Source organism: Dipteris shenzhenensis, chromosome 1 (assembly GCF_047967505.1).
Source record: "Dipteris shenzhenensis isolate YYH24624 ecotype China chromosome 1, Dip_SZ_1.0, whole genome shotgun sequence".
Lineage (NCBI taxonomy): Eukaryota > Viridiplantae > Streptophyta > Polypodiopsida > Gleicheniales > Dipteridaceae > Dipteris > Dipteris shenzhenensis.
In genome coordinates this window covers 7,660,784-7,676,354 of record NC_141596.1, presented here as the reverse complement: position 1 = coordinate 7,676,354, position 15,571 = coordinate 7,660,784, and the positions used below count along the sequence as shown (strand labels likewise).

The window sequence follows — 15,571 nt, the reverse complement described above, 5'->3', positions numbered from 1 at the left end:
GACAGGCCGGATTCCGGCGTGATCATGGAACCATGGACCACATTCTGACGCTCAGATGTATCATCGAGGAGGCGAGATCACGGAAGCAGAGGGTTTATTGTTGCTTTGTGGATTTTCGCAAGGCATTTGACACAGTCCCGAGAGCCCGCCTCATACGGCGCCTATAGGACTTGGGTTATGACCAGGAGATCATTTGGGCTGTCATGGCACTTTACGAGAGAGTTTCTGGCAGAGTTCGGGTAGGATCCGGGTGGACAGACGAGATCATGAGTACCATCGGGGTCAAACAAGGGTGTCCTTTGTCGCCTACCTTGTTTGGCCTCTACATTGACCAGCTTGAGACAGTGATGCAGACACAGGGGGGTGTAGGTTGCTCTCTTGCAGGCACGTTGATCCAGATTTTGCTCTATGTAGATGACGTGGCTCTCTTGTCTTCCTCAGCAGAGGGGCTTCAGAGACACCTAGACGCACTACAGTCCTTTTGTGAGTCTCATGATTTGAAGGTCAACCTAGGTAAAACCAAGGTCATGATCTTCAATACATCTCGAGCCATCATGCGTCAGGAGCAGTTTACATTTGCGGGGTCATCTGTTGAGATAGTTTCATCATACACTTATCTTGGGGTTATCTTCTCCGGACCGAGCTTCACTATGAGACCCGCGATGCAGGCACGCTTGAGCAGAGGGTATGCATCATTGGCCAGGCTAGAGAGGCAGTGCTTCCGCTCACACTTTCAGGATCCACGCACCAAGGGGTTGCTTTTTGACTCCTTGGCTCGCCCAACGGGGATGTACGGCAGTCCTTGTTGGGGGCCAGACTTGTCCGATATAGAGTGGGCTCGTGTGGAGCGGCTACAGGTTCTCATGCTATCACGGATGATTCGTGGTAAGTCATCCGTTCCTCACCAGATCATTCAAGCTGAGTTTGGGTCACCCTTTACAGCTAGATGCTGCATTTCAGGTCATCACATATCTGTACCGAGTTAGGGAATATGGGGATTATACCTCGGGGCGTAGCAAGCTACCATGGATAGCTTTATCCTCTTCTATGGCACTTGCAGCAGGAGGAGATCAGAGGTGCTGGTATGCACGTACAGAGAGATGGTTTGAGCGACGGGGCTCCACATGGATAGACTACCTCCCTTCCAGTATAGCATGGATGCTCCGTTCTCTCCCCTCTTATCACACGAGGTCAACCAGGTTATCCGTGAGGATCTACTACAGCTACACACTTTTCGGACCTGGTTGGAACCGAGTGAACTCCCAGTGGAGCTTAGCTTCTACAGAGATCACTTCTTACATATCACAGCGGAGGGTTTCATTGACCCACCAGGATACACACAGATTCACCTACCCCACTCGATGAGGATCTCTCTTGGGCAGTTCCAGGTCTCTTCACACAGACTTCGCATTGAGAGCGGTAGAGCAGAGCGACTATCCAGGAAGCGGCACATATGCACACTATTTGACATACAGGAGGTTGAGACAGAGGAGCATTTCATCTTCAGGTGGACCTGTGTACTGTGAGATCCGAGGACGTTTCCACTGCCTCTTCAGAGATAGTTATGGGATTTTAGCCCATTTCCTCTCCTACCCAGACCAGCGGTGTTTGGCAGGTTTCATTCATAAGGCACTTAGACACCGCGAGAGGATACTCCGAGCACGGAGACAGGAGCAGACTTCTTCCTCGGCTGATCCCTCTCAGAGCTCTATCACGGAGTTCTTTCAGCTAGATCACATGGATCCCAACGAGACGAGGCCTCGACATGACCGTGACCCGGAACCCATGACCCGACAGCTCAGACAGAGGGTCGACCCACAGATCACACTTGGAGACATCCCCTCCTTGTTTAGAGTTGGAGCCCGACCGACGGGGGTCACAGTAGCCCTGGTTAGACGTAGAGCTACGACCAAGAGACGTGCCAGGACCGCACCTCTGAGTGGCCGACAGCACTCTATTGCCGACTTCATGCCTCCACTGCCTCATCCATCCTGATATCTTGCTGTTGCTGGGGATGATGATGATATTGATGATGATGCTGAGATTGATATATAGTCGACCACCGACATCACTATGTTGTACTTAGGACTTAGTACTGCCATTCTGCAATTTTGGCATTTTGCATTTTGCATTGGTATGGACGCTCGTTTAGTAGCTCCACTACCACAGCTCGTTGTATCAGGATTTTCACAGTCTCATAGACCCATCGGTCTTCCGAAGACTTTAATAAACTCTTTCTTTCTTTCTTTCTTTCTTTCTTTCTCCTATAGAATAAATGGTTGGACAGCTTATTGCAGTACTCAGTTCCCTATACCATACGGCATGCATGAGCAAGACAAATTTTATCACTACCATATAAGTGCCTGATTCAATTTCAGCGTAGATCCAATGCAATTCCAATAAAAGCTTTGAAAAATGCTAGTTCGTTTAATGATACGGCAACATTGTGAAGTGCTCCCATTACAAATAACAAGCAGTAATCTCCTTCCCTTTCAAAGTAATATCATTAATCCTAGGACTGAAACAGGAAACAGAGTCCAACTCCCAAGAACGTTAAGATAATCAATGCATTTAACAAAAAATGAATATAGAAAGTACAGTAATGTACCTGTCCCATCATTTGCAATTGGATGACCATCAAATGCCAAAATAATATCATCTTTCTTAATCCAACGGTGAGTATCAGTAAGAGGGTGAATCTTGCTTACTAGAACCCCCGTCAATCCAGCTGGCATATTAAGATGTTCCCTTAAATGAGCATTCTCTGTTGCTTGGCATGTCAACCCTAGAGTGCAAAAACCCACATACTTTCCTCTTTCTTCAACATCTTCAAGGAAATGGCTAATTATGGGAGCTGGAATAATATACCTGTTTCAAGTAAAGACAGACCACGGCTCACAAGTGGATAGCATTAACACCTTGTGATATTTCAGCACAAAACGTAAAATTCAAAGCAAAGATTCTGAAAGATAACATCATTGTTTGGCTTCACACACCCGATATTTTCTGCATTTGCAAGGTTCTGAAATGCAACACCTACAACTTTGTCCTCCATTAAAGCCGGTCCTCCACTATTCCCTGGATTTATAGCAGCATCTATCTGAATTGCCATAAGATGGGATGCCCCATGTACATATTGTGTGGGTTCTACCCTTGAAACCACCCCACCAGTGACAGATATATTATCCCCACCTGTACACATGATAATATCAGAGATGAGATCATTGACACCCCTAAATACCTTACCCAGGCCACTAAAATTCAAATTGGGGATATGGTTAAAACTGAGACAACTGTTTAAAGATCATAATAAATAAAACGCCCTCCCAAAAACACGTGGAAATCCTCAGCCAGTCCATCAATCTAGACAGTTTCCCTGTTGTTAGTGAGCTGCCTGAGAGAAATCTAGAGGAGGAGAAAGGAAGAGAAAGGGCTGAAGAGACAACAGTTGAATCCTTGTCCTCCATCCTTGCTGTAATAGCGAACAGCAAACTGAAAAATGAATTTGCAGTAGAGAACTTGACCACGCAGTAAACCTGAGTGTTGATTGGAGTCGCCTTCTTGCTGAGGAACTCCATTCTAGAGCTGGAAACCTTGCTAATACCATGTTGGAAAGTAGAGGATAGAATCACTCACTACTCACGCTCCCAATCGCAGCTCAAACAACACTCAAAGAAATAGACAGAGATGGATAGCAAAACTCAGATATATTCTTCCACAACGGTGGGCTGACAAAAGCTCGAGAGATGAGCATACAACCAGCAAAGAGATGCTGGACCAGACCCTGAGTCTACTCCTCTCCCTGCGTGCTTGCCGGTGCAAGGCTTGTCAGTGCAGGTGATGAGAAATGAGGGGAGAGTGGGGGGCTTTTTATAGGAGGGCTTGGAGCCCTCAAACTGGCCGACCATGAGAGTCGTGCTCTAACGTATGTGTAGAACTATGAGGCTGGACACGAGAAATCTGCTCTAACGTATGTGTAGGACTGCACAATCTATACGGGCTCACTTCGGTAGGTGAAACTATGTCGATGACGCACTACCCGAGAGGTGTTGAAAATCACAACCTTGGTCTTGCCAAGGTTGACTGCCGGGTCCCTCTTCCTACAAAACACCTCTAGGGTCTCTAGGCCATTCTGGAGACCCGCCCGCAGAGGAGAATATAAGGACTATGTCATCAGCATATAGCTGTATCTGTACCATCAAGTCAGCGAGCAATGATCCCTCACCTCCTAGACTATCAATGAAGGTAGTCATCTCATTCAATATAAAGTCCAAACAGTGTCCGTGAGAGGGGGCATCCCTGCTTCACTCCAATGGCACTCTCAACCCAATCTGATAGACCTCTTGTGGCGTGCACTCTACCTCCGACTGTCTCATATAGGCTCATCACCCCCCGTATCATGACTCCCGGGATCTGCATCTCTTGAAGCCTCCTAAACATGTGAGCCCTTGGGACAGTGTCAAAGGCCTTCCGAAACTCAGTGAAACAAGTGTATACTTTCTGCTTCCTCAACCTCGCCTCCTCAATGATGGCCCATAGAGTGAAGATGTGATCCAGAGGAAAGGTGTTATCTCCTGAACCCAGCCTGTTCTAAGGCTCACTGCCCATGTGTGTCTGTGAAGTTCTGATATCTCTCTCCAGCATTGCTCTTATATCTTGGCCAATGTGTGGCCAATCATGAGTGTGCGGTAATTCCCAATATCCATGGGGTCTCCTGACTTGTGTATCAGTACAATGGTGGCACTGCTCCAAGCAAGGGGGAATCCGTGAAACACGCTGGTTGAACAATTGCGCTAGGACTGGAGGCATGACCTCCATCCCATGGGCAAAGTGCTTAGTCCGTAGTCCCTCATGATCCTAAGCTCGTCAGTTGTGAAGCCGACGTAGTGCAGCCTGCACATTGTAGGTGGTGAACAGAGTGCAAGTGGTAGGCTTGGGGATGGAAGACATATCAGGTGGGGTCTCACTTGGTAGCATCATACAGTGATGTCACGTAGGTGTGCCATATGCTTGGATCTCTAATGCGAATCGGTGGTTTCCCCTCAGTTATAAGCCCCCATGCAATGGATCGCCTCCCCGAACAAAGTGAATTACCTCGGTCATCCTGTGTGAGAGGAAATGCTCATCTCGTCAAGGGTCCCAAAGCCTACTCCTGTACAAGGTGGAATCTCAGCTCTCGGCACTCATCATCATACCATGGGTTTTGTGGCACCTTCCTAGTGGAAGATTGCGGGTGGTGGGGAATGATCTTATGGCCACATCATGAACTAGTGAGACAAGTGTACCTGGGGCGTAAGTGAGGTCTGCATCATCTCCAAAGGGGGTCGCTAACCCCTGGGACAAGTGGCTCATGTATACCGCATCAAGAGCATGGTCAAAGTGTCCTCTGATCTGGATGGGGCCAAGGAGATCACATCCTATATCTAGCAGTGCAGTCAAGATACTGAAGGATAAACATGTGTGGTTGGCGCCAGTATGAAATCATGTACCCGTGTCACAAATGGGGAGCCCAACAGGTAGTCCACTATGCTACTGCCCCCTCCATGTGGAAAGCAAGTAAGCCCTCTTAATAACGGCCATTTGTGGAGGCAATTATATATAATCAAGTCGTGTATATCTCCCATCTCGAGTAGGTGTCTCCCATATCCTGTCACATGTGCATCATCTGAAGATCTCGCTATCCCGAGATCAACTGGGTCCCTCTCTGGTACTCTAAGAGGGTAGGTCTCAAAGTCTAGCAACCCCACCTATCTATTCCCTATGCGTACGTTGAAGTCACCCAAGAGAAAGAAAGAAAGAGAGTTTATTAAAGTCTTCGGAAGACCGATGGGTCTATGAGATTGTGAGAATCCTAATACAAACAAACTGTGAGGGTGGAGCTACTAAACGAGCATCCACATCAATGTAGAATGCAAAAAGCTAGTGCTAAGTACTACATAGTCATGTCAGAGTGATCGACTACACATCATCATCATCATCATCATCATCATCATCATCAGGTCATCCATTTGGATGAGACAACGAAAGCATGAAGTCGGCGATAGAGTGTTGTCGGCTGTTCACGAGCGTGGTCATGTGTCGTCTTCTGGTCACAGCTTTGCGCCTAACAAGGGCTACAATGACCCCTGACGGTCAAGCCCCGACTCTAAACAGAGAGAGGATATCCCCAAGTGTCATCTGTTTGGCAAACTCCAGAGAAGGACCTCTCCTTGTTTGGCGAACTCCATGATGCCATCATAAATCGTCTCATATGGGATGTGGCCCTCTGCAATGACTTCACGTGCATAGGATGATGTGTCAGGGGGAAAGTAGCACACCGCAATGAAAATCAGTTGTGCATCAGGTGGCTGAATCCGAATCCACATGTGTTGTGCATGCTACTCCTTCTGCATAACAAATATGAGTGGTCTCAAATGTGATCTGAAGAGGACAGCTACGCCCCCAAAGCCTCGTGTCCCTGTATCTCTCCTCATCTCCTTTCTATAAGCTGACTCTTAGGTGTACCCTGTCACAGTGAGCAATCCTCTTACTGGGCTCTCATGTGTCTTAGTATAGAAAATAATATCTCTGTCTATGTACGTTTCTGAAGAGCCGCCTCGATCAGAGACTAGAGAGTACCATTACAATTCCAAACAGCAATGCTCAATCTGTTCCGTGTCTCTGTCTCAGAGGCCGACACTGTCGTGCACTATCTGCAGCTCTTCCTCCTCTATCTGCCCTCTCCCGAATGGTTACTTTACCATCTCGATATACCACCCATTTTCCCTCCTACCTTGCAGCCAACACTCGAAACATTCCCTCTCTTCTGTGCTCTTGTCGCAAGAGCGTGAGGTCATCATCCATGGTAACCTACATCTGAGGTATAAGAGCCATAATCCCTGCCTTGGTAAAGGTATGTGATAACCTAGAATGTTGTCTCAAACTGTAGTGGGGATTCTCAAAACACGGCCATAAATATCTTATGTGGGGCTGACGGCTGACTGTGGATCATCCGTATTTTGAGAATCCCTCCCTTGCCTTACCATATTCGATAATATCGTAGAGGTGAATTTATGATTGATTATACCGGCTTCAAGTATGAGGGTTTTCAATATCTCTTTCCTACTCATTCAAGGAATATGATATACATTGTTACATGAGAGCATCTCAATACTTCAAATATGGGATTGCTAGAGCTAAGGGAAACTCTTCTAAATCCATTGAATTACAATAATCCTCACAAGAGAGTATGTAGGGAGGGATTTATAAGAGTTTCTTAAGTGTTCACTATTTGTTCATATATAGATGTTGTTTGAGGAATTAAGAATTGTATATTCCTTTGAGAAATATACTAGCATGGTTGGTGTCAAAAATCATCGCTCAGATTGCTTTGCTTGTAGGTTTTTGCTCAGAGACCGTGCACATCCCAACCCATGCATGACCGATGTTGTCGCCAGAAGACAGTGTATGGGAAACAGTATCCAACATCACTACTTGGAACCTATGGGCCGCCCAGTGTAGTCGCGTGATGGGAGGCCAGTAGGTCTCACCACCGACGACTACCCAAGTCGCCATCTGGCAGGACATCATCATCACACTGCGCACCATCTGGAAATGCTGCACCCGGGATTCTTAAGCGACCGTTGAAAGGCGGGAGCATTTCTACAAGGCTTGGCTTGCAGGCATCTTTTATACTCTTCTCTTGAGTGGTATCCGTTGGATGTATAGACCGCCACCCTGGCTACTAGCACCTATTCCGCAGAGCACCTAAGCAGTGAGCTTGTCTTTCCGGAACCTGGTCTGGTTGACAACCAATCCTCTTTCTTTCATTGCTTTTACCATCTTTAGCCCTCGTTGGAAGCTGACTTGTATGGTATTTTTCAAGAATTAATAGAAGGTTCATTTCTCTAGGAAAAAAAAAAAGGCCATACTAGGGACTAAAATACCTATCAACCCATGGTTGCACATGTTCATCCAAGAGGATATAGCAAAAGGATGGCAAAAGCGCATAACAAATGGAATCAAGTGTAAAGCTTGTCAAAAAGCTTTAAGCTTGGGTCGTGGAAGACCCTTTGGTGCAGGTATCTGCCACATTGCCTTGTGTCGGAACATAAGACAAGTGAATATCCCCTGTTCATACTCTCTCTAGCATAGTGATAATGAACCTCAATGTGCAAAGTAAGCGCATGAAACATTGGGTTCCGGTGGATTGTAGGCTGCCCGCGGCTCCTGTCTGCTGCGGCCCCCTCCTCGTCGCCCCTCCTCCCTGCCTTGCCCTCGCCCTCGCTCCGCCTCGCCCCTCCTCCCTCTCCGCTCTGCCCTGCCCTCCCCGCTCCACCTCCGCCCCCCGCCCTACCTTCTCCACCCCGCACCCCCTCCCCTTGCTGCTCCCCTGCCCTGCCGTCTCTCCCGCCCTACCTTCTCCCCCGCGCTGCCTCCCCTTGCTCTACCCCCCGCCCTGCCTTCTCCCCCGCTCCACCCCCTCCTTCTGCCTCTTTGCCTCCCACTCCCCTCCTTGCCGCCCCGCACTTCCTCTCATCCTTCTGCCCCCCTCCCGCCATTGCACCCCCCTCCTTCTTCTCCTCTTCTCCCGCCTCTCCCGCCCTCCTTCCTCCTCTTCATTCCTCCTTCTCCTCTCCCTCCTTCCTCTCCTCCCCTCTACATTCCCTACCACCCTCCCATTCTTTCTCCTCCACCTTTCCGCCTTGCCTCACCTCGTCGTTCTTTCTTTTCCTTTTTCATTTGCCTCGCTGTAGCGGGAGCATTCGTTTTTGTTACGGTGAAACAAAATCTTGGTGGCAACCTTTGGTCTGACCAGAGGGGCTCTATGGCACCACCCTCGACTCCCACAGCCATCAAGGTTCTTCTTTCCCCCCCTGACAAGCAACAGTTACAGCAGACAAACCACCTAGTGCATTCTCTTCTCCATTTCCAAGATCTCCATACACCGTAAGCTCTGATACCAGTTGATGGAGAGGTCTTATCGGAGAGCAACAAAGAAAAGGGAGAACACCAAAAATTGTGGGTGCTAACTCACCCAAATCAAGGTAAGCTCTTATTATGTATGTATGGTACAAAGGGGTATATCCTGAGCCATTGGCCTTTACCCCAACACCTTTAGCCCCGCAAGGGGGGTTTGAACAGTGCAGTGGGATCTCAGACACACCCCGTTTGGAGATTTCCGTTTGCCTCCACAAGATTGGAGAAGTGGTCCCCGGAGGTGTTTGATGCTATTTTGGGTAATCAGCTTATGCTCATGATGGACGAGTGGATGGGACCATAGGGACTAGATCTTTGGTACGCCCATGGCGCGAAGGTGAACTTTCAGTTGAGCTTCACGCGCGAGGAGCCAGTGTGTGGTTTAGCAACGGGAGTTATCAGATTGCCGATGGAGACAAAGGTGGAGCAAGCACACTTCTGGCCCCTCCAGACGTGTGCGGATTTGTTTGGGGTGGAAGCCTCCTCCATGATGAAGTGGGCACAGAAGATCGGTATTGAGCTGGTATCCACCCTAGTACGACGCCGCATAGACACTGACTGCTCGCCCTCCAAACCCCCGACAAAATCACACAAGTCGATCTTTCTAGGACAGGCACCCAAGAGAGCCTTGTTCCCGACTCCCCCATCCTCATGAGCTGGACCATAGTGAGTTGGAACGTACACGGGCTCCACGACCATGTTCGTAGCCACCACAGCACCTGATGCTCCGATAGAAGTTGCAGCGGGCCACCCTAAGTGCCGAGCCTGTTGGAAAGGTCACCTCCCCATCTGTAAGCCCCCATATGAGAAGAGCATGGGGGAGGTGGACCTGGGTTCTGAGGGATGGCCACATGGGCAGCAAGATGGCTGCCATGGGGGCAGAGATCAGAGAGAAAAAGGAAAGTACCTGGACGCATCAAAGTGGCTGCAACACATGGCGTCGAGACCATGGCAGATGGCGATGCATACATGGCATAGATCTGGCCTGGAAGAGACATATCTGGAGCAGCACAAGATGGCGGGATATCCCGGGGTACAGGCGTCTAACATGGCAGGTGTCTACAGGCAGGGACACGACCTGCAAGCAGAGCTGGCACATGGCGCAGCATAGCAGGAGCAGAGGTGTGCCTTGTGGGCAGGATTGCAACCTGCAGAAGGGCCTGGAATAGGGCCTGGACCCTGCCTGGAACAAAGGCTGCAAAGGGCCTAGTGAAGTCCCTTATATAGGGCCCTGGTTGGGCTGGTAGGGACAGCCAACCAGGTCGGTTTTCAGCCAGACTGAGTCGGCCAGAATAGGGCTGACCAGTCGGTATTTTTGCCAGGCCTCAGGGCCTATAAAAGGAGAGGCTCAGGCCTCATTTCATCATCCAGCTTCCAGCAGATCCAGGGCAGAAAGGAGCAGCAGGCAGCCACCCTCTGGACCTACATTCAGGAGGATAGAGAGGTGCTTGAAGGGCTGCAGACTTAGTCAGGAAAGGGCTGGGACCTTGGCTGTCATCTAGGGCAGCAAGGTGCTGAGATCACTATACCTTCTGGAGCAGCCATTCACAAGCAGGTTGGAGCAGTGGAACAGTTATCTTGGAGCCTACATTCAGGAGGACCAAGGGGACCTGTGTGCTGCAGACAAAGCTTGGCAGGGGCTGCCCACCTAGGCTGATTCACAGGCAGTAAGGTGGAGAAGAACACACTGGACAGAAAGTCTACAGAAGCTCGAGGTGGAGCACGCGGGCTCGAGTCTAGAGATAGCCAGCAGATAGGAGAAGGACCTTGTGGTAAGATCAGAGGACCACATCATTGGTGGGACTCTGGATCTGTCTCTCTTGTATTGTGTCCATAGTTGTGGACGGAAATATATATTTTGGTGGTTTCTCTATCTGGTTGGTTCATTGTCTATTGATGAGTTTGCACACCTATTGTATGCACATAAGTAAAGAAGTCTGTGATTCCACACCTACACTGCACACTGTGTGAGCTCCTGGACATTACTCTAAGTCTTCCGCTGCGTGTACCCTCTGTTGGGTATTTTCTAACATTGGAAGCTCTTCTTACAGAGAGGGCTTCTGAGGAACACCCCACGCACTGGGGGACAGTGGCAGCCTTCACATAGATGGATCTTCTCAGAGGCCCCCCTTACGGGAAAGGGCTCCCCCTGATGAGGAGTCTTCACAGGGTTTGACAGAGACTAGCAGGGAGTCTCATCCGTGCTCCGCCCAGATGCAGAGAGGAGTTTGAGCACTAGCCCCTTATGTGGCACCCAAAGGTCAAAGATCAAGAGGGACGTATGCTTGGGCAGCGGACTCACATTGGCTGGGCACAGTGGGACAATGGTCTAGCAGGGTCTTTTGGTCACAGGAGAAGACTACCTATGGAGGCAGAGCCGAGGTTTGACGCCCTAGCACATTTGAGAGGGACAAGGCAGCGGATGGGCGAGATCGACTTAGCCATTCATGAGTTTTGGTGGGAAGGACTTCACATTTGGAGAGACAGCAGATGGTTGGGGCAGTTTTCCCGTACTGGTGTTCACTTGATGCAGCGCGGCAGCATGCACCCCGGCTTCTTCTGTGTAGGACCTATAGGCCTGCTTCAACCCCTCACTGGGAGTGACCCTGAGATGGATGGGAGTCTTGATGGGATACACTAGCAGATGATCAGAGTGGTAGGACGCTTGAGGAAGGAGTGGCACATTGATCCCATTATCTCATAGCACGACGCCTCTTGATGGCGCCTCTGGCTATGGGAGGGTAGACACCTGAGAGAGGTCCAATGGGACCCGGGGGAGTGGTTCTGGCCCTCAAGGGCAGCCTAGCTAAGACGATAGATGAGGTGCCTTTCTTTTCCTACACCACACAGATTGGCAGGAGACTTTAGATGGACTCATTGAGGTGGACCCCCTTGAGGGAGAGACACTGGGTGACCCAAAGCCCCCAGGATGTTCGCTCCAAGTTTTGGACGCGGTTGCGGTCCAACTTACGACCGAGGAAGATTTCATACTTCTTCTGGCTGGCAGCCCACGGAGGCTTGCCCATCGGCCCGTGATTGGAGCAGATGCGAGTAGAGGGGCAGTGCCACTGCTACTCAGATGGTGTCCTGGATACTATCCCGCACTGCCTATGGAGCTGTCGTAGCACAACGAGGATCTGGATGAGAGCCCTCAGGATCATGACACACATGCAGAGTATACACAGAGACTACACCTGGGGGATGGTGGCTTGGTCGACAGAGGGAGGACACGCGTTTCAGATTGATGAGATCTCCCCAGCCTACCGAATACAAGGTCAGAGCATTCAGAGGATTGCACTCCACGAGGCAGTCCCCCCTGACATCCTAGCTGCTCCTCCTATTAGGGAGGACAGTGTTTGGGAGGTGGTAGCTAGCATCACGGCTTGGAACATTTGGGTGGCTTGGTACAGCCTTGTGATGGGAGAGCACCCGGTTCCACCCTCGGCTACCTTGGTTGCCATCTGGCAAGATATCATTTACACTCTAGAGTCCACTTGGGAGCGTGGGACTCCACGCTCCAGGGCGACTATTGAGAGGCATGCTCGTTTCTGCAAGGCTTGGCCTGCAAGTGTCTTCTACATCTTCACTCCGCGAGGGATTCGCTAGCTGTATAGTCCCCCCACTTGGATGTTAGCCCCAGTTCCAGAGATCCCCTAGGCAGTGAGCTGAGCTTCTCTGGAACAGACCAGTTTTTTCTTTAAGCCTTTTCCGGTTTTTTTTCATACTCAGCACCTTCGGGGCTGTTGTCTCATATGAAATCTTTCAAGCATTAATACAAGGTTCCTTTCTTTGAAAAGAAACATTGGGTTCTGGGCAATGGCTAAGGCACTCTGACTATCACAAGTAGATAAAGGTGGGAGATGTCAAGCCAACACCCAGACCTACAAGTAGCTTCTGTAGCCATATACATTACAGTTTCAGAGATCCCCTAGGCAGTGAGCTGAGCTTCTCTGGAACAGACCAGTTTTTTCTTTAAGCCTTTTCCGGTTTTTTTTCATACTCAGCACCTTCGGGGCTGTTGTCTCATATGAAATCTTTCAAGCATTAATACAAGGTTCCTTTCTTTGAAAAAAAAAAAAAAAAAGAAACATTGGGTTCTAGGCAATGGCTAAGGCACTCTGACTATCACAAGTAGATAAAGGTGGGAGATGTCAAGCCAACACCCAGACCTACAAGTAGCTTCTGTAGCCATATACATTACACCATGGCTGTAAAATCTGCCCTATACTCAACTTCACAACTAGAAGTAACAACTATAGGCTGCATTTTGCTGTACCAAGAAAAGCATGAACTTAGCATAAAGCACTCGCCAGTGTGCGACACTAGTATGTCATAGCATCCAACCCAGTCAATATCTATGAAAGCATGCAGCATAAGTGAAGAAGCGGGGCCATAAAAAAGGCCCAAACTTTGAGTGAAGACACGCTTCACAGCCTGCACTTGTGCACTGGGACTATGCATAAATCTGCTCAATTGGAAAACAACATACTGAAGATGTGACCTGTGCACCACAAATATATCAAGCATCCAACAGCTTAGCCCATCATCATTGGCAAGTGCACCATCTTGACATAAAACTGCTTTCAAGAATGGAGATTTGTAAGCAGAGCTCTATGTGTCTCAACCTCTTGGTTTTGAAGTTAGAGGGGTTTGAAAATAAGGTATGCCGATTGCACAAAGCATTGTTGGTTTGAAGTAGACACCCCAGGCATAGTATGCCAAGATTCGTACATCTGACCAGCCTTGCTCTTTAGAACAGCCTTTAGAACAGCCCTACACAGAAGACTCTCTATGTATGCAAGCGCAACGCTGACTTGCTGATTCTTATTCTATATATGGATGATATGTCTTGACTGGACTCTCTACACAGCATATTACAGCCTTTAAGGCTGATTTGCAGCAGTCATTTTCTATGCCAGATTTGGGCCTGCTGCACTACTATCTCGGCATTCAGTTTACTCGTGTCAAGGGGGATATTATCATGAGTCAATCCACAATTCAAGTTCATTGGAGATGTGTTACAGAGATTTCAGTTTGAGGACTGCAAACAAGTTTCGGTTTCTCCATGCAGGATGCTGTTGAGCCAGTTGATGCCACTCTGTATGAGTAGGCTGTTGGATGTTGAGGACTGCAAACCAGTCTCTACACCTTGTTGATCCTGGTTTCGATTTATCCATGCATGATGCTGAACCATTTGATGCCGTTTCCCGCAGAGCTAAGCATCTGCGATAAAAAGCCGGAGCAATATGTCCGCATGCCAGAACCTGCCCAGATGGAAAAACTCCCAATAAAACTCTCCACAAAAACATATGTTGTCGAAGAGGAAGTTTTGATCCAAATCCCACGTAATCTGCGTCGCCACCACTTTGCAGGACAATTCATATGCCAAAGGTTATTTGCCCACTACAAAACCGACAGGTAAGGGCAAAAGAACTTTGTAAAGCAAAGAAACTCTAATACAAGACAGCCGCAAAGGACGGCATGTCGACCCTAGCAAATGAATAGTCCAGTCTTGCAGCCGGTCCTCTATCTCCAAAGTAAGAACTCGAATAAAATTCTGAATCATGTAGATAAGGTGACACCATACCAGACGACAATGCATGCCGAGGCTATACTTTGCAGCAGCCAAAGGAAAAGAAAGAGGAGTCCCATCATCGTGGATCACATCTGCAACCGAGTGGATCCCCTTGAGACTCAAAAAATTAGAACGTCGAGGCTCCTACAAAGCCCACGGAGGGGAGAAGACTTTGGACCAATGGATGCTTTCAGCCCATAAAGAATAACCCTGTAAAGCATCCCTGCCATGCCATTCCAAGTGCGAAAGAATATGTTTCCAATCCATCAACATATTGGAAACTAGTGGACAGCCTTTGATTTTTCCATCAATAGAACCCAAAATGAAGTCCCAAGGAGTGGGCTGCCAATATCCAAAGGTAAGGGTGATAAGTTCTAAAGCAAATGACGCATCATGGCAGCCCATGGCTGAGAACCCTGCATAAATTGCAGCATCATGTTGCCTTTGTGAGCAAGAATATGTACATGAAGGTTAAGAATATTCAGACCTCCATGCATCTTAGGTGAACAAAGATGCTGCATCGAAAGCAAACGCAAGCTTTTCTTGCCATGTTTGGAGCACCAGAATGTTTCCATAACCATAGACATGAAAACTGTCAGATCCCCTTTGCTGAACATGATCAAAGGCAAATAGAACTCAACGTATGCCATTAAAATGGATTGAACAATCCGGAGCCTGACAAATAGAACTGAACGTATGCCATTAAAATGGATTGAACAATCCGGAGTCTGACATGCAATGGCCAAGTAGCAAGTTTCCAGTATTCAAGCTCCTTCCTTAGCTTTTCAAGGACCCAATCCGATTGTGTTGGCGACGAGTAATCATCCAACCAAGAGGATAACCAAGGTGACGAACCAGCTGAGTAGGTTAGACAATTTCACTAGGCCATAAAAGAGAATGCCATTCTTTTGAGTGCAGAGGCAAGAGCTTAGATTTCTGAAAATTAACATGAAGATTAGCAGCCAAACCATAAAGAGATAGAGCCTGCATCAAAGATGAAAGATCCTGCTCACTATTCCGAGGAGTAAAAAAGGAATC

The 15,571-nt window shown here is 48.5% G+C and overlaps 1 protein-coding gene across 2 annotated transcripts in view; it reads right to left on the bottom strand.

Moving 5' to 3' along the window:
• Positions 1–15,571, bottom strand: part of LOC147905319 (protease Do-like 10, mitochondrial) — a 104,322-nt gene that overhangs the window by 83,789 nt on the left and 4,962 nt on the right. For both annotated transcript variants that reach the window (XM_087400009.1, XM_087400083.1), the window contains exons 3-4: positions 2,997–3,192; positions 2,609–2,868 (exon numbers count right to left, since the gene is read on the bottom strand). In XM_087400009.1, coding sequence (XP_087256135.1) covers positions 2,609–2,868; positions 2,997–3,192 — 456 coding nt within the window. The remainder of the gene's footprint in view (positions 1–2,608; positions 2,869–2,996; positions 3,193–15,571) is intronic.